This window comes from Hetaerina americana, unplaced genomic scaffold (assembly GCF_022747635.1).
Source record: "Hetaerina americana unplaced genomic scaffold, ioHetAmer1.1.p SCAF_1, whole genome shotgun sequence".
NCBI classification, from domain to species: domain Eukaryota; kingdom Metazoa; phylum Arthropoda; class Insecta; order Odonata; family Calopterygidae; genus Hetaerina; species Hetaerina americana.
Genome location: NW_027286069.1, coordinates 39,004,988 through 39,030,862, shown reverse-complemented (window position 1 = coordinate 39,030,862; position 25,875 = coordinate 39,004,988). Strand labels below are relative to the sequence as shown.

Below are 25,875 nucleotides of genomic sequence, written 5' to 3'. Positions count from 1 at the left end.
TTGATCGAATTATTCGCCATACAATACATATAAACAACCATTTACCCATTTCTCATTTGTTATTAAAATGCAATCGTTATTGAAGCAATGATATATTAATAAATATTCTACCAATCAATCATTATGTACATCAACAGAAAATATTGGTAAAGAGCATTAAGTAAAACCGTTTATCATTTTTTACATTTAATGTGTCCGCCAGACGAGAGAATTCCATACCAAAAGAGCTTCACCTTTTTGCCACAAGGTCGCCAATACATTCGACCAAGTGGCGTCAGCTAACGATCGCAATGATAACTAATACGAGTAGGGATACAAACGGAACCATACAAGAGTTATCAATTGACTAAATATTGAGAAAAAATAACTGCAATCAACTATCGCACGATGAAAAAATTACAAGTCAAATTATACTTCATTATCTTAAATAATGAATTATAAAAAAATTCAGGGGCATATATTAATTCATGCAATGCCATCTCAAAATCCACGAACTTAATAGGTATTCAAAAATTCGAGAGAATAAGTTGGATAGAGCGCATAGGACAAAAGCTAATGACAGCTCGGCAAAATTAGGGGTACAATTTTGGTGGAATAGGAGACTTGATTTCCACATTTTTCGGGCTGCGTCCGCGTGTGTCGTTTAAATGTACAACAGTTTCGCCAGCTATCCTGCTGGCGTCCTCAGGTCAAGGATGAAAAGAAGCTTGTTGTCCCGTCTTATATAGGAAAAATCCGGCGCCAATACCGGGAAATTTCTTGGCCAATCAGGGAACGTCCTCATATTTGCGCGGAATAATTCTTTTCCACGCACTGTGGAGTGGATATCCATCCTCTCTGTTAAAATTTTCTGGCCTTTTAACGATTTCAATGGCCTCTCTGATTATTCTCTGGAAGTATTTTCCTTCTTTCGCTATTATTTTAGCGTCGTCGAACAGAATAGAGTGTCCAGGTTCACTCCAGGCGTGCTCAGCGATGGCCGATGCTCTAAACTGTTTGGCCTTGGTTGCCCTCTGGTGTTCACTCATGCGTGTTTTCAGCGCTCTGCATGTTTCACCGATGTACCATTTGCCACAGGAGCATGGCACTTTGTATACGCCTTCTGATATTAACGGTGAAATTTCATCCTTGGGTCCGGGTAGGGGGTCAGCTATCTTGGTGACGCATTTGAATCTGGTCACCACATCATGCTTCCTTAAAGCCCTCGCGATTCTTTCCGAAGTCCCTGCGATGAAGGGGATGGTGACGTAAGCCTTCGGTCGTGGTCTGGAGTCTTCCTCCCTGTCAGGAACAGCGGTGGTTTGTCTCTTCTTTTCTTCCTTCTCGGCCCTTTTTTTGATCATATGAGCGCTGTATCCATTCCTTTGCAGGGCATTTGTCAAGTGTTTCTTCTCGTTGGCAATAGAATCGGAGTCACATATTTTATATGCTCGGTTGACAAGTGTGTCTATCGGTGAGGTCTTCTGACTGGGATGGTGGTGCGATGCAGCATTAAGGTAGCGGTCGGTGTGAGTAGGCTTCCTGTATACTCTGTGTCCAAGCCTCCCATTCCCTTTATTTCTCTTCACCATGACGTCCAAGAAGGGCAGTTGATGATCCTTTTCCACCTCCATAGTGAAGTGGATGGCTTGATGCTGTGAGTTCAGATGATTCAGGGACTTTTTTAATTCTCCCTCTCCGTGTGACCAAATGACAAAAGTGTCGTCGACATATCTTAGCCACAGTGAGGGCCGCTTATCGCAGGATTCCAGTGCTTTCTTTTCGAAGCTCTCCATGTAGAGGTTGGCCACAACCGGGGAGAGGGGTGAGCCCATCGCAGCTCCTTCCGTCTGCTCGTAATGGTCACCATTCCATAGGAAGAAGGAATTGCGGAGGCAATGCTCCACCAATCCTGGAAAGTCCTTAGGGATTCCGCGGGAGGTGAGTTCCTTGATGATATTCAGCGATTCCTCAATAGGGACGCTGGTGAAAAGCGATTCAACGTCGAAGCTGACCATGAGATCGTTGTCGTGGATGGTGATGTTTCTTATTACGTCAATGAAATGCGTCGAGTTTTTTACGAAGCTGGGTGTCTGTCCGACGTGGTCCTGCAGAGACCGCGCCAAGTACTTGGCGAGTTGGTAAGTCGGAGCGTCAATCTGGCTCACAATCGGTCGCAGAGGTACATCCTTCTTGTGAATTTTGGGCAGGCCGTACAGTCTCGGTGGTTTCGGTGCAGTCGGAAGCAGGCGTCGTTGCTCTTCTTTTGGAATAAGCGATCGTTTAATGATAGCCCTTGTGCTTCCCTGTGATGTTGATGTGGTGACCAGATTCAACTGCGTCACCAAGATAGCTGACACCCTACCCGGACCCAAGGATGAAATTTCACCGTAAATATCAGAAGGCGTATACAAAGTGCCATGCTCCTGTGGCAAATGGTACATCGGTGAAACATGCAGAGCGCTGAAAACACGCATGAGCGAACACCAGAGGGCAACCAAGGCCAAACAGTTTAGAGCATCGGCCATCGCTGAGCACGCCTGGAGTGAACCTGGACACTCTATTCTGTTCGACGACGCTAAAATAATAGCGAAAGAAGGAAAATACTTCCAGAGAATAATCAGAGAGGCCATTGAAATCGTTAAAAGGCCAGAAAATTTTAACAGAGAGGATGGATATCCACTCCACAGTGCGTGGAAAAGAATTATTCCGCGCAAATATGAGGACGTTCCCTGATTGGCCAAGAAATTTCCCGGTATTGGCGCCGGATTTTTCCTATATAAGACGGGACAACAAGCTTCTTTTCATCCTTGACCTGAGGACGCCAGCAGGATAGCTGGCGAAACTGTTGTACATTTAAACGACATACGCGGACGCAGCCCGAAAAATGTGGAAATCACCTACTCATCGCCGCGGAAACCTGCGAACGAATAGGAGACTTATTTGAAACCTGCATAGTTAGATAACAGCAGGAGTAACATGTATAGTCGAGATCGTCAGTGATAGGTCGGTGAATAAGTTTGAGTTTTCTGCTACTGTATGCCTAGTGCGCCAGTGCCTCTTAGCCTTTGAGCCTTAGCATTGAGGAAATATTTGAGTGCCAAGGGAGGATCTCAGTAGGGAATGAAGAGATACACGAGTGTGATACCTAGAGTTTGATATCAAGCATTGGTAAGCCAGAAGGAAAAGACATTATTAATTCATTGTTAAGTGCAATTCAGGATCAATACAATAAATAAAGGAGGATGATTAATGACATGACTATGAGCGGATATTTTTATTCATAATATTCGGAAAATGGGATAAGGGAGTATATGAATGGATTCTGAATTTTAAAATTTCATGAGTTTCGACAAGGTTCCTCACGAGCGATACAGAAACTAAGATATACATGCATGGGGAATGAGAGAGGTTAATGAGAAATTGACTAACTGTATTAGGGACTTATGTTAACAGCAATCTTATATTATTTTCAGACGATACAATAATTCACAGACAAATTTGAAAAAGATATCTAACGAAATATTCCAGCAAAATTCATCCCTCATTAATGATAATAATTAGCCTACACAACTATTCCTTCCACATTTTCTTCAATCCTTCATTAGTTCCACTGGGACGCTATATATTTCAATTGCCTTATTTGATTTAAATTCCTTTAATGCCTTTTCTATTCCCCAAGGAGCAATAACAAGGGTTGGAAATAAACGTAAGAAATTGTGCAATGTTGAAATTTAGGAATAAAAGAAAGGAGGAACAAGACAAAGTGCAGAATTAAGGTGAACAAATTAGTCAATAACGCAGAAGACATCAAACACTTGTATAAAATCTTCCACGGGGTGCATACATGAGAAAAATATACGGGTCAGTCTTAAAAATCCTTTGTCTCATTGTATGGTTTGTATGAAAATATAATGAAATACGTATTATTCATGTGCCATACTACCTTGATCAAAAATTTCCCGGAATTTATTCAGAAAATTAAAAATACAAGTTTATTCATCTAAATCTATATTGTCCCCTTCAAAGTAATCCCCATCGACTGCAACACACTTATGCCAGCGCTTGATCCAATCCTCGAAACATTTTTTATATTCGGTTTTCGGTATGTCCATCAGTGCTTCCTGCGATTTTTCCATTACTTCCTCTCGGCTGCTAAAACGCGTTCCCCGTAATGGTTTTTTAACTCGATTGAACAGAAAGAAGTCACAGGGAGCCAAATCAGGTGAATTCGGTGGCTGTTGGATGGTATTTGTTGCATTTTTCGTCAAAAAATTACGAATAATGATAGCACTGTGCGACGGTGCGTTATCATGGTGCAAAATCCACGAGTTTTCTGCCCACATTTCTGGTCTCTTTCGGCGAATTGCTTCACGCAAACATCTCATAACGCCCAAATAATACTCTTTGTTTACTGTCTGGCCTTCTGGCAAAAATTCATGATGCACTACACCGTTGTAATCCATGAAAACCGTCAGCATTGCCTTCTTTTTTGACTGAAAACGACGTGGTTTTTTTGGTCTCGGCTCATTTGGTGAACGCCATTCACTTGCCTGATGTCTGGATTGCGTGTCGTACTCATAAACCCACGTCTCGTCTCCAGTAATGATCCTTTTGATGAATGTGGGATCGGATTCAGCCTCGCAAATCATGTCTTTTGCGACGTCAACACGGTCTCTTTTTTGCATGAAATTGAGGTCTTTTGGCACCAACTTTGCTGCTACACGACGGAAACCCAAATCATTAACCACAATGTCTTGGGCGGATCCATAGGCAATGTTCAAGTCCTCCGCTATTTCTCTGATGGTTAATTTGCGGTTATTGACCAACATTTCTTTTACTTTATCAATTTTTTCACCGACTTTCGATGTCGATGGTCTGCCACTGCGTTCATCATCTTCGATTGACTCACGACCACTTCTGAACCGCTCGTGCCACTGGTAAACGACCGTTTTTTTTAGAGAATCGTTGCCGAAACACTTTTCCAACATTTCCAACGTCCGTGCGCCACTAAATCCGTTTTTTACGCAAAATTTAATACAAGTTCGTTGTTGCAAATTTAAATCCATTTCTGAAATTGTAAAAAATCGCCAACACACACAGAGATAGATGTACTCTTGGCTACGTAACTTTTGCAAATGTCAAGTTATGACACTAAGATTTAAAGGGAATATCAACAACAGATGTACCAATTTAACAAAAAAAACAGAACTCAAATCGGAACGATGGGAGCGCCACACGGTGGTTATTCCGGGAACTTTTTGATCAAGGTAGTATTCTGTTACCAATTGATTTGTTGTCGAGGGAAAGTACTTTACCGAGACCTTTTGTGAACTGTGAGTGAAAACATAATTTGATGCCACGATCAATTTTCTCACTGTCATTCGTCGTGAAGTTTCGTATGTTGTTCGTACTACATTTGTAGGAAATATTTTTCTTCTCTATATTATATATATATACACATCAAACGAAAGTCGAAATATCTAGCGGTTTCCTCGGGTTTCTTGTGAGTGAAATCTTATCAAGATTACTAGTGATAGGCGTTCTGCATTAAAAGTCAGAATGGAGGGCTCAATATGGTGGAAAACACGTAAGGACTTAATCGTTAATGAAGTTTTTTCAAATTAATCATAAACAGCGAAAACTTAGCTACGCCATTCCGTCTTCGCGATAACAGGAAAATATGTTTACAGTATGTTCAATTCTTAAACGTGTATATTTTTTATTAGTCTCCAATACCGTTATTAATTTTCCTAAATAATTTATGGGCAACGCTCGGAAAATATTATTCAAAGATTTTTTAATATCCTCTCAAAATAATAGAAACCGAGAAGGAACAGGTTAGTTAAATATCTGAGGGAATCTGTAAAATACTCAACGTTATTTCACGAGAACAGTCAGGAAGAATTAGGTTAAACTCAGAAACGCAGAAAATACGAAATACGGAAGCAAAAGGAGCGTAATTTTTCGCTTGACATGGCATTGGTTAAAAATAGAATAAACGGAAACCAAGCTACAGAAAGAGAGTTGGGAATGAGATTAAAGAGTGTAAGAGAGTAGAATTGAAGGAATGGGGACATCTAATGGGAATCGACGTATGCTAGGATCCACTTCCAGCCTCCAGGCTTGTGAGCATCGTAATGGGGAAAAAATAGGTGAATTCCAATTCCGCCTCTCTCTCCTTCGAAAACTACGCTCTTCCACAAACGTCTGCGTCAGAAACTCACGTTCCGGGCGACTATACACTGCGCAGACGGCTTTGACAAATACATGAAGCGGAAGTAAGAGAACATAGCGAGAAGTCACGGTGATGTTAAGTAAAGCTAACGCGTCGCATTTTAACTCCTGGGGACACCATTAATGCCGAATACCTGGCATAGTTTCTTTGATAACTAGATATTTAATAGCAATTATTAAAAACAAAACCTTACCTTTGATGCTAAATCATAATGGTTTGGATAATTAAAAATCGCCATTTTAGTTTCGAAAGCAGTATGACAGCAATTAATATATGTACACCTTATCTCGCATGCAACGAGTTACATTATCTAATGCCAAGACTGTATTTCATCGGCTGATGGGAAATAAACAACCTCGTATCTCACATGAATTATATTTGAAATCGTCGTATATCTCTAATCTACTTGAACAGCAATATATAAACCTCGATTAGGTTTGGTTGTCAGGAAAGCTTCATAGGTCATAAGATATTTAGGATTTGAGGTAATCAAAGTCACTGCGACGCGTAACTTGGAAACATTCATCCAACAGAAGTATAAAACTATCAATGATACAATTTTTGATAAAAAGTTTATCATAAATTGCTTCCGCACTTCAAGATTAATTGTTGGTGTGCATCACTGTTGCGTAACGAGGTTAATATGAAAGAGCATATTAGACTATGTAGTTCGAGTAAGCGTCGGCAAAATTCAAAGGGGTCCATGAAAATGTACACCTTAGCCCGAGTCTCAGGTCCTTACTGAATCCGCAACAAGTTATCAAATTGGTTATTAGCAATGGATGTCTTCATTGCACTTGGATGTTTTGATCATATGTATTCTACGATAATAATCTTGCATATTATTCCATTACATTTTCTTTGCACCATAAGATATTGTAAGCAACTGTGAAGTTGAAACACGATATTGCACAATTTTTCTCAATTATTCAGTATAAACCTTTTGTGTAAACTATAAAGCTAATCAGCTCTTGTTTTATCCAGGTGACTTGCCAATTCCGCAAAATCCGATTCCGATTGTTCTGCTGAGATCACGGCTCTGTTGAAAACAAACACGGCATATTAGGTTAAAAAAGTTTTGACTACGTCACGGATACTTTACGCTCCCATTGAATGTTTAATAGAAATATTTTGGAAACGGACTGCACACATTCTAAGTGATCCTGAATTACAAGAAGCAAGCAGCAATCATTGTTAGGGGTCGATATAGTAGTACCCTTTTCCTACTTTCAAAGCCTGACTCTGAGGCATGGTATTTTTGCACCAGTTCCCATTATTTATACGTTGTTTATTTTACTTTATCATGCACCATTTATGCGGTGTTTAATTTGCTGAGTTGAGAATTTTGGGCAAAGAGAAAGATGGCTCGAAAAAGGTTTGAAACCTCTTGCATACTAATACAGCCTACAATTGTTCATTTGAATCAACGCTGGACGATGAATTTTATTGAGATCAACGAAAAATATAGTTGACTGAATTCACAATGCCTCTATGTCTTGCCACTTTTTTTTAAATTCACTCCTGACAAGTGAACTCTACCTTTCTGACCATACGCGGGTGAATACTTACTCAATTCCATTTAGTAATGGCTTAGTGTTCGGCATAACCATTGCAATTATTTCATACACAGGTTTTGCTATTTTAGTGAGGTAAAACAGCTGCTGTTCATGGATATCATCGCATAAATCCCGATTCATTCTCTCCGTCGGCCGTAAGTCATTATTCTTTTCCAAATCAGCCTGTTTCACAAATAAGAATATTAATATTTAATTTCTAGAAATTTAGTTTGCCCAAAAATCTGTCACGGTAAATATGACAATAGCGTAACTATTCATAACCTTATTTATTAGCAAAATGGTTTCACTTTAAAATTTGTCCTAAAATGTAACTCACTTTTAGAATATCTAATTTTACTTGATTTAGTTGATTTTAGGGTTACGGTAGTCCAGGGGGTAGAGCGTTGGACTACTGATCGGAGGGGCCCGGATTCAATTCCCGAGTTAGGCACTCTGGGCACCTGCAGCTCCACCCAAGCTGTGATTTTTCGGGTACCAGATCTTCCTGGGAAACCATAACTGGCACAGGGTAAGGAACTGGCCCCCTTACCCTGATGTGTGAATTTCACACGCCGTCGGGCTTAGTACTGGGTGAACTCTACCATACTCTGCCATGTATATATGTATGTACGTATATATATATATATATATATATATATATATATATATATGTATATATATATATATATATATGTATATATGTATATATATATGTATATGTGTATATATATATATATATATATATATATATATATATATATATATATATATATATATAAGAGAGAGTTTTAAAGCATAGAAACACAAAGAACGGACACTCACATATGTTGTTTCGACGACATGACCGGCATCATCAGAATGACGTTCTCGGAGAAGAGCGGAGAAGACGTGTCGGGGAAGGGTGAGGGGAGTAGAGGTAAGAGACCATTAGGAAACGGACAAGGGGGTGAGAGAGGATATGTAGGCGGCTTTTGGATGCATTCAGTGGTTGATTCAGTCCGGGAGGTTTAAATGACTGGAGCACCCAGATATGCGCCATCTCATGGGTTCTCAACTCTATGCTACTTGCAAATTCGGGAAGGGTTTCAATCACCGAAACAGAGAAGCATTCGTCGAAAGATACGTTCTGGGAAGCAGTGTGAGTAGGGATGGGATAATTAAGGAAGATGGGAGATTTGGTGGAATAGCAGTGGTAGTGGTACATTCACCCACGTAGAAGGCAGGACAGAAGTTATAGAAGAGGCAATATACAATGTTTTTCATTTACAGGTAGCGTCGGGTTGGGAATTGGTAGTTAGGGAGGTGGCGAGTCTTAGAAAATGGCAGCATTTGCAGCGTGGGCGGTTGCATGTTGCGGACAGGGGCGGAGAACAGGCAAGGCTGCTCGCAGGTAGTTTTGTCGACTTGAAGTCTTTCAAAACCGGATCTTGCCACCCTGTGCTTACTACCCTATCCTCCGAGAAAAACATAAGTTTTCGCCACACGTCAACCAAAAGAGCCACCGACCCAGCACCGCACACCACAAGCCGAAAACACAGGAGTAAAACTTTTGTCCGTGCCTCTCCACAATAACGAGCTTTCGCTACTAAGTAAAGGCCTCTCCTTCTCCCCAACCCCTAGAACCAACCACGTTAGCATCGTCACCGACACTTTAAACTTCTTCTGTAATTTACACAGGTATGCTCATTGGAAATTGCAGTCTTTCCCTTCGAACTCTTCCACCATTAACCCAGCACTTACTCGATCTACAGAAAACGAATCCAAACCACTCCTATCCAACCATCCAAAAGAAATCTTTATCAATCACCTTCCGACAAAGATTTCCGATAAAAATGTATAGATTCCAAAAAGCCACCAGATAACCTTTCCTCCTCTGAGAGACAAGCTCTGAGACGTTTAGCGTCAAACAAATATATAATAATTACGACGGCGGACAGAGGGTCATCCGTTGTCGTGCTAAACCAGAAAGACTACGACGCTGAGGCATAACACCAATTAAACAACCTTTTTTGCTGTGCCCCCTTGCCCCAAGATCCTAACCTTTCACATCAGAAGGATATTCTTTCTTTTCTATCCAATTTTGGTCCCAAAGAAGGTCTCTCACCCAAAGATATACGAGGGTCATCCGGAAAGTAGTACCCGTTCGTGAAATAAAGACACAAAAGTAAATATTAACAAACATAAAAAATTTTATTTGAAAGAGGATACTTTAAACTACTTCTCAACATAATCTCCAAGCAAATTAAGGCATTTGTCATAACGTGTGACAAGTTTCTGTATTCCTGCTGCATAGTCCTTCGCCGCCAGCTCATTGAGATACGCGAGGGACCCATCTTGCACAAATTTTTGCATAATGCAGATGGTGTTTAACAATTTCATGAACAATTGTTCGAGAAACATTGGGAAAATGCTCACAGATGTCATCAATTGTGACGCGCCGATCGTTCCTCACGAATTCGTCAACTGAGCTCACCAGTTGGTCTGTAATGACAGACGGTCTCCCCGAACGCTCATCGTCGTGTGTGTTCCCCCTCCCCATGTTGAAGTTGCGACACCACCGCCGAACAGACGACTCGTCCATTACATTGTCTCCATACACCTCCTTTAATTGGCGATGAATATCACATGGGCGAACGTTTCTTGCATTGAGGAATTTAATCACTGCCCTCACTTCACAACTGGCGGCGTTCTCAATTTTTTTAAACATTGTAAACAATCACAGAAACAACACAGGCAATGCTAGCGTCACGCAACTTGGCTCAGAGAAGGCAGACAAGCCACTGAAGCTATCTGACCTCGTCCAGCGGCTACTCGCGTCGTCAGCACTTCATGCGGCACGAACGGGTACTACTTTCCGGATGACCCTCGTATATCCCTTCTTTCTCCACCTAATCCTAAGACCCCCCATTTCTATTTTCTACCCAAATTTCAAAAAAAATAACCCCGGACGTCCCATTGTTCCAGCATCAACTCACCCACTGAACGAATCTCCGCATTAATAGACCACCACCTTCAACCCATAGTCACTTCACTCCCTTCTTAAATCAAAGATTCGTACCTCTTTCTGGAACGTTTACACTCAATCCCAATTCCTCATAACACGACCATTCTCATAACCACAATAGATGTTATATCTCTCTACACCTCCATTGCCCACAAATTAGGCTTAGATGCCCTCAAACATTACCTCTCCCTACGAGCCACACCACACACCCAATCCACAGATTTCCTCATCGAACTGACCCAAATTATCCCCTCCAAAAATTCTTTCAAATATAACAACAAAATCTATTTACAAAAAAAGGCACTGCAAAGGCCATGCGTATGGCTCCTGCATACGCCAATCTTTTTATGGGTAAACTTGAACATAACTTTCTCCACCGACAAACCCTTAAAACACTTTCCTATATGCCCGCTATATTGATGGCATTTTTCTCCTTTGGTCCCACGGATGCGAAACTTTATCCTCCTTCATTTCATCTCTCAACTCCTCCTCCTCGGTATCTTTCACTTCATCTATATCTGACTATATTTCCTATATGCCGACATTTACCTCCAGAACAATAAGTTTAACGCCTCAGTCCACATTGAACCAACCAACAATACCTTCATTTCAATAGCTGCCATTCATCACATACACAACGCTCCATCCCATTCTCAGTCACAGTCCGTCGCTTCGTTCTCTGCATTAGCACCCCCTCCCAACAGAAATACATTGGCCAGCTACATGACTCTCTCAGGAAATGCGGGTACCTTGAAAACTACTGAATAGTAAAATTCTCAAACCGTCTACCCAATACACTTCTCTCCCCAAACCAAACCGCCAAAAATTCCCTAACTTTATCACCACTTACTTCCCTGGAACCCACAAAATTAAACATATAATCCGTGAACTCTTCCCAATTATTAATAACAATCACTCCACATCATTTTTATTCCCACATTGCCCCTCCGTTTCGTTTAAACGCCCATCGAACTTGCCAGACATCTTCCGTCTACTCAGCCTACTTAGCCTCGCCTATCAAGACAACATGTGACTCACCAACTGGTGTGGTTTTTCATCTGACATAGAAGATATAATTATGTCCCATAAGCCCAAATGAAAATTCTCACCAAATGAGAGAGATAAGACTGTCGAACGGACAGATTCAAGTAGTCGTTTTCTCACGCACTATTTGCGACAACACCTGAAGGGGGAAACAAAATGGGTAGGACTAGCGCAAATAGTCAGGAACATACAAGGAAGAGGGTTAAATTCCCCATCAAATCACTTAATGGCTGGCGTCCTACCGGGCCCCGTCACGCGCCCTTGGGGGGATAATTGGGTATCGTATTAATAAATAAATTTGTATAAGTGATTTGTTTGTAAATTTCCGTCCTGCATGAGTGGAATGCTACCTGACAGTTGGCGACTGCGTTTCATGTTAGTCCAGCCATTATTTTGGGGTGGCATTAGATCATCACATTTACAACAATCCATCGACTGGGTAAAACTGCAATTTTATCGCTACCTATAAACATTCTAATGCCAAACACTTTATTTTTCTATGCCTGTTGTCCAACTCCTTAACGTTTCCTCCACCATGTCACACACCTACACCATTAGTCTTAAATATCCAAATCACCGGGGATCGGAATATTGCGGTGGCTAACGTACTGGCTTCCCACTCAGAGGGCCCGGGTTCGCATCCGGTATTTTTCAGTGGTATCCCGATCCCTACTTGAGGCGCTTTGTGGAGGGCCCTTTTGAGTATACTGTCCGTCGGATAGGATGTAGAGCTGCGGACCCCTTAGTGCCTTTCGTTAAAATTTAAATGCCGAAGTCGGGTTTCTCTCCACCATTCCCCCTTTCCCATCCATCCCGAATGGCGCAAATGACCTCAGCTGTCGGTCGCCTTCCCGAAAACTACTACTACTACTACAAAATCAACTTTCTCATTCTCGCATTAAATTTTCGACAACGATAGGTGAAAAAATTCAAATATGTATTTTGAAGGCACAAGAGGGCTATTGAAATAGAGTTGAAACAGAAAACAAGGAATATTCAGAATTCCTGAAGGTGAACTTTAGTATAAAATTAAAAAATCAATTTCCACTCACCATTTCGTGAAACTCCTCGTAAATTCTCCGGGTGAGCATCACTGCGATATTAATAGGTTTAGTCTGGCCCGACAAATCCGCTGCACTCATTACTAACACCATACACTGAGACCTGTGAAAATTAAATCCTTCAAAATATTATTTGTTTCTCCCACATGTTACTTTGAAACATAGGAGAAGCAGGCATAAAATAATAGCGCTTTTTGCAATATAAAAGGCAAAAAAACTTGCAGATCGGAAGACAAATCAAATTTATAAACCTTCAGAGGTTATTGCTTAGTTATATTATTATGATTAAGAAGTTTAGGGTTCATAATTCAGCTAAATAGGTTCAAACCAACAATTTTCATCAATAAATCATTTATGGGCCCTTGCGGTGATGGCTACTCTATTTGTAAACATAGATCGCAATAGCTACATTCTTCAGCCAGTGATAAGTCAGGATCTCTTGGCATTTGTTATTTTTGACTCATCTCTCAATAAATTTCTATTGTCATCAAGCCCCATCTCCTTTAACACTTTAATAGTGCTGGTGTCTAAAGCGAAGAGAAACGGCTGTGGTTTGACCACCTGATAAGCTTTTTTCGCCGGAGGAAAAGTGTGTGGCATTTAATTCAGTGCTTACCTGTGCAAAGGTACTTTAAGGTCGAGCTCATTTCTCTCCATCAGTCTCTTGACTCTCAACCTCTTTTCGAATGAAACACAGAGATCGGTGCCTGTGGCATAGTGCATGACTAAATTCATCATTTCTTGATACTCTTCATTTGGTAGGTGCTTAAACATCTCAACATCCTTTGGTACATAAAAACAAAGTATTGGAGTATTAGTAATGAATATTTTATGATTAAATTTTTTACTGATTCGAATAAGAATGGAATGAATAGGGTAAACTTACAGTGATATAAATGAAGAGCAAAAATGGAAATTGAGTCGGGAACAAATTTTGATAAAATTAACACAATTTCCAATTCAGGCTTCATTCTCGTGGAAACTCACAATATAATTTTTAAAAAGGTTCATAATGCCGTCTGTTTGCTTGAAAATTCGCAGTTTAATTTATTCGGTTTTATAAAATTTTGCGCCACCAAAAGGTTATCACACAGATCGAATTTCAGCCCTTAACGAGCAACATATAGCCAATAACCAAAGCTGAAAACTTCATCGAATCAGTGTTCCATTTCTTCATGCCCGGAATCAAGATTACTGAACTGGAAAATTAATAGTTCGGAAACTTGGAACAAAAATGAATGCAATTAATTTTTCTTAATTTTAAAGAAGCAATGTCTAATACCATTAATTATCCAAGGGTTCAGTGCCACATTATGAGGGCATTATTAAGCTACGCTTTTGCCATTCTTTCCATTCTTTATGGGTGTTTCCTGATTATGAAATCAAGCGCCAATGGGGCAATATCATTTGACATTGAGAAGCGTTGTTAACAATTTGATGAATATGCGTTAAACTTATTTTGAATGTTGACTTCCATTATATACTACTTATTATAGACTTAATTCGTGATTGAAAGGGTCCAATTATTTTCCCCTAGTTTTAATACAACAATTCTATCCCTGTTTCGAACTCCCTTCCGAATTTTAATGACACCATGCGATAGATGTCTTTTGGAAAAACGTACTTAAAAGAAATTCTGAGAGATCTTAAAATTATATCAAAATGTTTCATTAATGAAAAGATCAGAAGGTGGCCAATTCTGACTCTTGGTTACTTCGCTTGCAGACGGAAATTTCGCAAAAAGAATTGAGAGCTACCATTCAAAATTCGAAAAATATGAAGAAGAAATGGAGTATTAGTTGACTATGGATGGAGAATAAAGAATTTAGACTTCACTGCTAGTCATCGATCTTGAAAATGTATCTAAAATCTTATTCAAAATACCCAATTCATATTTTTTTACCTTGACAATGCCCACAATCCGTTCAGACACACTACTGTAGCCTTGGACAACATCATAGAGCTTTTGATGAATATTTTCTGATGGAGAGACACCCTTAAGACGATATCGACTGCGGCCAGCGTCATGGCATAACGCAGTGACCGCCAACGCCGTCACCTGCAATAGTACATAACCAACCATTTCAGCTTTATCATTAAATAGGCTGGCTGAGTAAGTCCCACGCAGCCACGAGGACTTGGGAATCTGGTGAATGAAGTATAATCCCTAAAAAATTTTTAATTTCACCAACAGAAATTTCAGTTTCGTGATAACTACCATTTTAATTGAAAAACAACTGCCTATTGAAAAAATGTCTACTCTCTATCAATAACGATACATTAAACAAATATGTATTGATTTGAACTCTGTACGATACATTATTAGTAACACTAACCTCAATTTGGCGAAATATATTCACGTTTTGCTTGAAAATAATGTAGATGCAATGAAGAACACTTACAGCATGCTCAAAATTATGAAAACTAATCGGGTTGTACAGATTCTTTGTGAATAAAATTAATTTGGCCAGAATTGCTCTGTTTGGAGCAAAAACTTCATCGATCATGTCCTTCATCATGAAGTATGCCAGATGTTCCAGATGATCTTCGTAGCCCAGAGGATACCAATTAAACCTATAATTATAGAGATTGAAGGTATAGTAATTAGTCAATTGCGTTGAAAGTATTATTCAATGAATTCAAAAGAAACTGCGGGAGATGCTGCAACAGTAACTTTTAACGGAGTCATCCGCTAATATGCATTTCAATGCAACAATTTCAGCATGTAAATATCATTCGCCTTTCAAGGCGAATAATTTTCACAATCTCAAATTGTTGCATTGAAATATTATTCAACAGATCGCTCAGGTCACGCATACCTTAGAAACCCATCTGGAAGGACATGGCAGAAATCTGAATTGACCAGAAAGTTTATACATTCTTGCGTAGGTTCCAAGCGGTTGGAGAACATGTTAAGAGCGATCTCGAACTCTAATTCCTAAAAGAAGTACAATTTTCGTATTTATTCAAATTGCAGCAATGATAATAATCAAATATAAGTGAATTACAAAGTTCATATATTTGTTATACCAAACTTATTGACAGTTAAATTGATCTTGTGTAATTTTATTTCGGCAGGTGACATCTTTGAACAAGGTTTTAAGAGCCAAAAACCAACATATTTTGCAATACATGAATTAGATTCAATAACAAGTATCAATGAATAATATTTTTTAATATAACAAAGATAATGGTTTTCATGGGAATTCATTCATAAATAATTAATCAGAAGGGACTGCGAATTGTGCTGAAAAGAAACAAACACTGAGATAATCTATATTCTTCGTTTGAGGTAGGGAAAGAAAGGAGAGAATGAGTTAAATATATTAGTTTTCTATATTTTTACAATAATTATCATACTTACTTCCTTCCCAGGAATATTAGTATTTATAGTTCACCATAAGGACTTCTAATCGGTGTGAATTAAATACAATGGGGGGTTCAGGAAAAATATAATCTTCAGAAAATTCACCTAATCTGCACGATTAAACTCTTGAAAATATATAATACTTAGTGACTGGTGAGATTTCATAAACATTTTATTTTGCTGCTCTCATTGGCATGTTACAGGTATTCTCGTTCATTGTACTAGAATCGCAAATTGAAAAAAAATCTATCAGATGGAATTTTAAAAGATTATTACAAGCCCCTCTTTATGTCCGTATACTTCCTTCCTCCCTTCAATCCGTCCAGCATCCCTTTTCCTATTCCGTCCCCTTTATCGTTGGCCTAAAATTCTCCTCTCTTATCACAGTCTTCAACACCCTCGTTGCTTAATCAATATTCTTTGTATCCATTTTTTCGGTCTCCTTAGGATTTCTCCCAGCAATCCCTTCTCTTTTCAAACAATATCTAACACCTCCTGATTTGTTTCCTTTCGGTCCACATCATCTTCTCCATTCTTCCCCTCACCCACATTTCAAAAGCCTCCAATCCATTCTTATCATCCTGTTTCAATGACCATTTTCCCGTGCCCTAGATAACCACGCTCCTTATAGTTTTAACAAGCCTTTTCTTAACACTCTCACTCAATGTCAACGATTCCCTCCTTGTGACATCTTCTTTGCCTAACGCAATTCTTCTACTTCTGTCCCTACTACTTAGACCATTTTGATCCAAAACACTTCCGAGATATGTAAACTTTTCCACCTGTTCGATAGATACGGGATTCTCATCTAATATATATCGAACTGAAATTCCAGTTGTTTTCCATGCTTGCAACCTCTGGCTGACTGACAGACAAGAGCTTGGTTTTCACTTTCTCCCGGCGGATGATGGCAGTGAATTCTTCTCGGGATTTCATCCGGGTAATCTCCTCCATCTCCATCGCTGCCGACGTTTCGATGAAATCCTTTTCCATCGTCATCGGCCCTGATGACGATGGAAAAGGATTTCATCGAAACGTCGGCAGCGATGGAGATGGAGGAGATTACCCGGATGAAATCCCGAGAAGAATTCACTGCCAAGAGCTTGGTTATCAGCAAACCTAACTGATTTCATGAATTCCCCGCCAATTTCCATTACTATCTCCAGTTCTTCCCATGCCTCTTTGATCATTTCCTCCACATATGCTTTGAACAGGAGCAGTGATAATGGACCACCCTGCCTTACTCCTCTTCTTAACACTGCCCATGCGGAATCTCCAATCCGCACCTGCACAGGTTGCGTATTAGCCTCCTGTCTCTCTATTTCTATCTATGTCTATATGTCTATCTATTCCTATTTTCTGCAATATATTCAGTAGCTTTTCCCAATTCACTCGATCAAACGCATTTTCTAAATCTACGAAACAGGTTAATACGTCTTCATTGTATTCTAAATTTCTCTACTAGTGATCTTATTACTGCAATAGCATCGTGCGTGCCTCTCTCCTTCCTGAACCCAAACTGATTATCTACTATGTAATCGTTTGCCTTGCTCTCCATCCTTTTATTGATGATCCTGAGAACCAATTTAGTTGCGTGGAAAATCAAATTTACTGTTCAGTATTCTTCACACGATGTAGCCTATATCTTTTCCGGAATAGGAACTAGCACTGATCTCACAAAGTCTTACTAATATTCTTTTGGCGAAAAGTTATTTTTAAATCGTACTTTTTAGTATTACAGTCTCAAAATTTACCGTCCTTGATAAATTATTTGACTGTCAGTATATATTAAACATGAGAAATTTATTTTTTTTTAACACGTGAGGGGTGAAATGTCGACAGTTAACTTAAAAGAAAAGAATTGAAACACACCTCAAGCTCAGGCATAAACTATTCAATTTCTGCTATTCTTTATGAACATTGTGTAATAAATTTCCTTTACATTTTACAAGCAAAATTATAAAATACTCTTCATAATTTAAATCTACGATAAAGTGAACGCAAGTTATTTAAAAAATATGCAATAAAAGTGCCTCGCGCTCTCAAAATAAATGCCTCTAATGAAAATATATTTAAGTTTCTTGATTTAATATAATATGTTCGCTAAATGCTAAAATTTAATTCTAAAATCTTCTCAAATACTTCAGGAACGCAAACATTTTCACATTTTCAGGCAACGTTACATAGGAAGGCCATGTGTTCTCGCACACCAAGGGGCCTTGCTAGTGAAATAATAAATATACTTACTTTTTGTGAGTTTTTCGTCAATGAACCATTACAGTTCAAAATAAATGCAAAGTACTCCGCTACCCGTAAGCATATTTCTTCATCTAATCTTGTAAAATAAGGTTTATTCAGTTTGTTGATAACATTAACAGCACCTAATTTGTGAACGATGCAAATTTATAAGTCCTTTTAGCTTAAATACATTAAAATTCACCCAGTTATTTACTTTTTAGTATGTACCACATATACAGGTATATATATATTTATGTTAATGCGCTGATATTAACATAAATAAAGTGTTATTATTATAAAAGATATTTCAAAGTTGACATTAGTTTTAAAAATATTTTAGATACAATAACAGGCATCAGCCTGAAAACGAAAAGGTTTCATCACCAAAACGATATTTCATTTATCTGAGTTGAATTTAGTAAACGAGAAAAATACTCCAATGAAGTCAAAAGGCTTTCATTTAGTGGTCAAGGTTCAGTAATAAAAAAGATACCCCAGAAAAATCATCAAACAAGCATAAGCAACAAACCAATCTGCACCCAAAGTTCCTGTTCACATAGCGCATGGATAATTTTTAAATAGCACGAGGCATCACTGTAACGCAGTTTTTTTTATTTTAACCTCATTCATATCGCATACAGCGCATATTACTATTCAAATCTTACATCACATCTTATTGACCTAAACGATTTATCAGTAGCCTACTAGTCAGAGATAGGGATTTGGTTGACCCATAAAAACAACTACACTATGTCGCATTCTCTTAAGCATTAAGCAGGGCTACTAAACTCTTGAGCGCATTACACTTTACTAAATCATTCGAACAGTCTGCATGAAAATAAACCATTTTTCAAATCCACATAGTTTTTATCACTCTTCATGCCGATCAAACTGCCGGTTCATTTTGTCCATCTTCCTCATCCACCATGCTGCCATCCTTCTAACACCTTAAACATTCCATTACACAACTCATTACCACATAGTAAATTTACTTTTCCTGCCTTAACATTTTTCCCAATAATTAATTAAGTAATTAAGTAATTTTCTACCCTACAATATTCTATTTCTGTTATTCACCGGTACTGTGAAAGAAATCGTCTATAGAAGTTTTAAGTTGATATACTCATGTCTATCGCATTGAATTTCCAATTTACTCATCTATGCTTGCAACCCCTTGACAAACTAGAGCTATGTCGTCAGCAAACCTAACTGTTTTTACGAATTCCCCACCGAATTTCATTCCTATTTCCAGTTCTTTCCATGCCTCTTTAATCATTTTCTCCAAATGAACGTTGAACAGCACCGGTGATAGTGGGCAACCCTGCTTTGCACCTCTTCCTAACACTGCCCATCCGGACTCTCCGTTCCCCACTCGTACCTGAGCAGTCTGAGACATGTACAGGTTGCGGATTAGCCTCCTTTCCCTCCAATCTATTCCTATTTTCTGCAATGTACTCAGTAGTTTTTCCCAATTCACTCTATCAAACGCATTTTCGAAATCTACGAAACAGGATAATACGTCCTATTGTATTCTACATTCCTCTCGATTAGAGATCTCATTACTGCAATGGCATCACGCGTACCTCTTCCCTTCCTGAACCAACCATAATATAGAATAACTGATATTTTCTGAATCTTCAGGCATTTTCCATTTGTACATACGCCTTTAGTGGAGTCTAAAGTATTTATTCCTAATGATTAGCCCTCGTCTCCTACATAACTCTATTGCTTTCTCCCCGTGGTCATTCCTTGCTCCTAAACCGTAGTCCCCCATTTCACTACCATCTTTGACTTCACCTACCGCAATTCATAATATACGCTTATTTTAAGAGTGCATCAGAATTCCCAAAATATATTCCAGATTCCGATCTCGAGATGTTTCACGAAGACGAACCGAAAACTGGAGTTTTGAGGTAACATTTATACAATGAATACTGATTTACTTTCACATAGATGGATCAACTCACCGACAACTTTACTCTTTCCATAGATCGGAAACGATAGCATGTTGCTGACGCAGTAACCATATCCCACATCAATATTATGCTTCAGCTCCGTATCTGATGTTCGGACATCGACATTAGTAACGTTCTTTGCGTTTATTGCCGACCACGCTATATCGATTTCTGGATTAAACCTGCAAGCAAAGCCAATAAATTAATGGTTTTCTGGCCATACGAAGCAAACTTGCCAATCGTGTTAGTAAATGAATAACGCCTCTAATCTGGTGTATAAAATCTCCACGTCCAACATTCTCAACTATTTACCGCCAAAAATTGCTTTATTCCCGTCAAAATGTTTTTCAGGACTAAGAGGACTAACATAACTATTTGATCATTATAGTAACACGCTTAATATATGAACCATTTGACTAAACATTACCTATTGGCGTAAAGGGGTGCAAATGTTATACATTAAAGTATTATTCCTTTCACTACACGTTACAGAAAAGGAACTTCCTTAGAACAAAATACTCACTCAATTAGTCTCTTATTCTTCCAGTTGAAACATTTATTAGAAAGCATTTGGCTTTCATAGCATTCACATGACTCTGGGGGCCACATACAATCCTTGTTTGCGTCTTCGTGAAAGAGGAAGAATCTCACTCGCTCGGCGTCTAATAAGTCATTCATGTTTACCTACGAATACACAAATCAAAATGATTCCTCTCCTTCACGTAAGGCGTTAAAATGAATTAAAATTATTTTTTCTTAAAGTTGTAAGCTTCAACGGAGGAAATTGAAAAATAGTTCCTATGATCTCGTCGCTTCCTGTGATTTATCGTGCCACACCTGACGCATTAAAACGTGGACCTTAACTCTAGTAGACCGATGAGATTTTAAGGAAACAGGGTCCAAAATGCCCCCAGCACCGGACACTAAATGATCCCTCGGGTTATAAGTAGCGCGATCTACCCTCCTAAATCCAATAAAGCAATGATCGTTTCACAGTCAAATTAATTCGTTACTAAATAACTACGAAAGCTAAAGTATTTCCTTCATAGACATACGCATAAATAAAATTATATTGTTTCAAAAAATAGCATGTATGTGACGTCGATTTGAAGAATTCTAACGTACGATAGAGGAACCACTTCTTTCAAAAATGCATGTAAATTATACGAGATCTCGGGAATGTCATAGATCTGTTTATCTTCCACCCCAACATAATCAGTTGATAACATATAGTATAAGTATTCCAAAATCCACAGCAATCAAACTTTTTTCATTACTTTGTATTTTACGGACAAGAGAAAAATAAAGGTGTTAAATAACTCGCAACTCTCACCATTCAAAATTTTAACAAAATCACAGTTATCAACCCGGAGGTTGGTTTGATATGGGAGCGTAGAGCTGCCATGTTTTACTAAAGTAATACCGAGGGCATGCGAAATTATCAGATAAGGGTAGGGGTGTCGTGTGAACTTCACACATCAGGTCGGAGGCCAGTTTCTTTCCCATGACCGCCTGTGATTTTTGAGGAAATCTTTGGCATTCGAACAATCACACTGCTTGAGTGAAGCTGAGTTTGCCCAGGGGACTCACCCGGAATCAAATCCAGACCCTCTCGTTAGTAACTCAGTGTTCTACTCATTGGTTTACCATGACAACATACAGACTGTATGGAGTATTTTTAACATAAATTGATCATAAAATTATGAAACATAATAATTCACTTCTAAAAATTACTATATTCAACAAATTCCAAAGAAACTGAGAGAGATGCCGCAACAGTAACTTTTAACGCAGTCATCCGCTAATATGCATTTCAATGCAATAATTTCAGAGTGTAAAAATCACCGGTCAAGGCGAATGATTTTTAAACTCTGAAATTATTTCATTTTATTCATCAAAGTAATTCAATTAAGGAAAACTGTCTTATACATATCCATTCCCATGAATCTGTTCTCTTTCCTTAAGATCACGTACGTAGTGCTGTCACAGAGGAAAAATAATAAGTTTCACCGTTGGATATTACGGAGTTCATTTTATCAGAAAAATAGTGAAACATGGCCGCGAAAACTAACTTATTGAAGAATCACCATATTCTGATTCGTTTTTAAGTATAACTAAAGGTTTTACCGGAGTGAATCAAAAATAAAAGTTTCAAAATACGAATTAAAATAATTTTTTTCGCCCGGGATTACTATTGCCCGAGGCGAGACTCAAACCCGCCACATTTGGTTCTGCAGGCACACACGACCACCTGGTCTACCCAGCTAAGTTATTTTCAACTCACAAAACTCTGACAGGTGAACAGATAGCCCTAGCACTTAAAGGGTCCCGGTGTTTTATTAACATTATAAGATCAACCATATAAATTACTTCTTACCATTAATTCCTCAATTACGTTGTCCTTGGAGTCACGATCGACCTCGGTGTGTAAACAAAAACGTAAAAACGTTTTGTGGAGCTTAAGAAATATATTCGTGCGCTCTGTTAAGAGATCTAATTTTTCTTCCTTTTTATTTCGATTTAAAATAGCTGGGCTTACACTCCTACCAAGCCAACCTACTATCGTGCTGACAATGTCCTTTTCAATCTGAAAAATGAAATATTCAAATCAAATACCCGAATGGGACCATTACGACAAATGCAGACAGCTAAATTTGAGAACTACAGTGTTTCAAAGTAAGGAAAGGAACGTATCATTTAGTTTCTTTTCTTACGCAGTTAATAGGATTCCAAGATTGACTACGGGAAAGTGAAATCATTTTCATGAAAGTAGATAATTAAGCCAACTGGATAAATACTATTTTAGGAACTAAAGCAAATTTCATGAATAATCACTTCTTCTAAAGCATTAGTTGGTGGTAAGTTAACCATTTCATGGAACTTAAATCGGTGGAATCTAAAAGCTCAGTCATTACTTTCTACTAGTTTGAGTAGTTATTCCCAATAATAATTCAATTATTACCTAATTAGATCTGAAACTACAGCATTTAACAAATGAAGCACTATCAGTGCAAAATGGATGGTTAATGCAACTACCAAAAGGCATATATATCCAAATGAAAGTTCCTTGCCTAGACTTGAAAGAGTGAAGTTTCTTAGCAAGGAGAAAACTACATAAAATAGATCAGATTTCACCTGCCAAACATCAAATACTTTTCCCCACAACGAGTATTGTACCACTGCCCTTCTTTAATTTGAATAAATTATCTCGAAAGTTGGTATTTAGTCTCAAATTATTTTTTTCGTGAAATGTGAAATATAAGCTGAAGAGAATGCTAATCCCTATTAGTATTTTGAAATTTAAATTACCTAAAATGTCTGTGTAATATGTTTCTTTGATTTCAGATTACAAGTTAAGGGGAGAAATAGGTGTATCATGCAATAAGAATAATACTGATTATTTCTGGCACCATCTCTGCACATAAAATAACACAGAATATAACTATAAGCAACATAATTCATTTATTTCCTTCGCCTTGGGAATCTCTATTTCTGTAGTTTGCAAAAATATTTTAGACAAAATCACATTTATTTTAGAGCAGAAGGAAAAATTGCTAAGAGCAATAGGTTTTTCATGGACTCAAAAAATAAACACAAATAACAATTAGCATATTACCATAATGACTCCTAACAATGAATGTACTTTTTTGTAGAGAGAATTTTGTGAACACTTTCTTGATATTATCCCGAATATAATGTGTCATAGTTATGTAAAATGAACTACTTGAAGCACTTAATTTTCATTGCGCGAAACTTTTTCCCCGTTAGGATACCACAAACCAGGAGTTACTATATATCGTAAGTCCCTACAGAATGACATTATGACGCAAAATAGGGTAGGTAAACAATCAAAATTCACTTTTTTAACACTAACCAACTCGAATGAACCTACCGTAACGCTTGATAAATAAAAGGACTATCGAACTAAAAAATATGTGACCAATGTAAAATTGACATAAATGACCCTTATCTTTACAAATCTAATAGACACTTTCTATGATATACAAATCACCTGGAGATTTTTCCTTCATTGAAAGATTTTTATAGCATTCTCTATCCATATTTTCTTTAGTTTATTCTTTGCGTTTTCAGGTTTCCCTACGTGGAAGTATTTAGTATCCATATCAAAAGAATTTGTACTTTTCCACAGCTTTATTTTAAGGTAAAACGCAAGTCATCGAATTTTGACAACATCGAGTACAAATTTCATGAGCAATAAGCTCGGTAATGTTTGATTTGTCAGTAACCATAAGGGAAAAGAGACACAAGTCCTCAATATACATAAAACCCACTAATGCAGATTACATAATTACTAACGATTTCACCCGCCAATTTTCTCACAATCCTGCAGCCCTCTACTAGATGATCCACCGCCCCCTACACACCCCTCTTCTCGCAAAAATTTCAATATAGAATTTACGATTATTAATATAGCCACCATCAATGGGTAAAACCCTCATTTAGTCGAAAAAATACTACGAAAAAGCAAGAAGCAACGGCCATAAGCAGAAGTTCCTCCTCAGAGTCCGCAGAATCGAAAGACTTCAAATGGTGCTTGACCCAATTCCCGGGAGATAGCTCACAAAAGATTTCAAATCATTATTATACCACAGTAAAAATCAACCTCCTAAAATTTAAGCGCATGATTGCACTGACTATCCGTAATGCGGAAGCTGAAAAATATGGGCATCTGCTCTTTCAAGAGAACTTACATAGTAGAAGAGATCTTGGCACTAAACCTTTTCACTATTCAGAAATGATATCGAAGAAAATTAGAGTGCACTAGCAAATTTATGAACTAGGAAGAATTATCCTAGCAAATCGACATTGGCTTTGAATATAGTTATCTACGAACTGATACGTGTGTTTAAATCGGTCAGGAGATTCCGATTGACAATACAACCATATGCAACAGACAGTTTTAATATAGAAAGTGAGGCTCTGAACAATTAATAATTCTAAAGTTCAGGACCCAATTTGAATTTTCAAATAAGATGTGAACAAATTTCCACAAAATTACTCGACTTAAAAGAACAAAATTGAAAACAATGGAATAGCTGAAGTAGTTCATTCATAAAATTTCCCAAAACTTTAGCAACGACTTCATGATAATGACTCAACGCACTGGGAAACTTACCTTTGAAAAGGGTTCATCCTCTGTGCCTCTAAACAACTCCAAGACGGAAAAGCAACCCACATCTACCGCATTGATTGGTAGGCACATACACTGATCAGCTACGAAAACTAACAGGAAAGCGAGAGAAATATCATTTTACTCGCCAGAAGTATCAATGAAAAATTATTCGTAGAAAGAAAACCAGTAATGGATAAAATTATTTATTCTACTATTTAAATTTAAATTAAATTTAAATAATGGCGTTTCCATTATTTTTCCCATGTCCTCCTCCCATTTACAGTATGAACAATACAATT

General features: G+C 38.2%; 1 protein-coding gene across 1 annotated transcript; it reads right to left on the bottom strand.

The window, feature by feature from the left end:
- Positions 1-7,177: 7,177 nt before the first annotated feature.
- On the bottom strand, positions 7,178-15,793 carry LOC139697428 (probable 3',5'-cyclic phosphodiesterase pde-5). Its single transcript, XM_071596136.1, has 7 exons — positions 15,702-15,793; positions 15,285-15,456; positions 14,786-15,028; positions 13,499-13,665; positions 12,874-12,985; positions 7,787-7,956; positions 7,178-7,256 (listed from the first exon to the last, which is right to left on the bottom strand). Exons 1-7 carry the CDS (start codon positions 15,791-15,793, stop codon positions 7,178-7,180), a joined length of 1,035 nt encoding a protein of 344 aa, XP_071452237.1.
- Between the last annotated feature and the right edge of the window lie 10,082 nt (positions 15,794-25,875).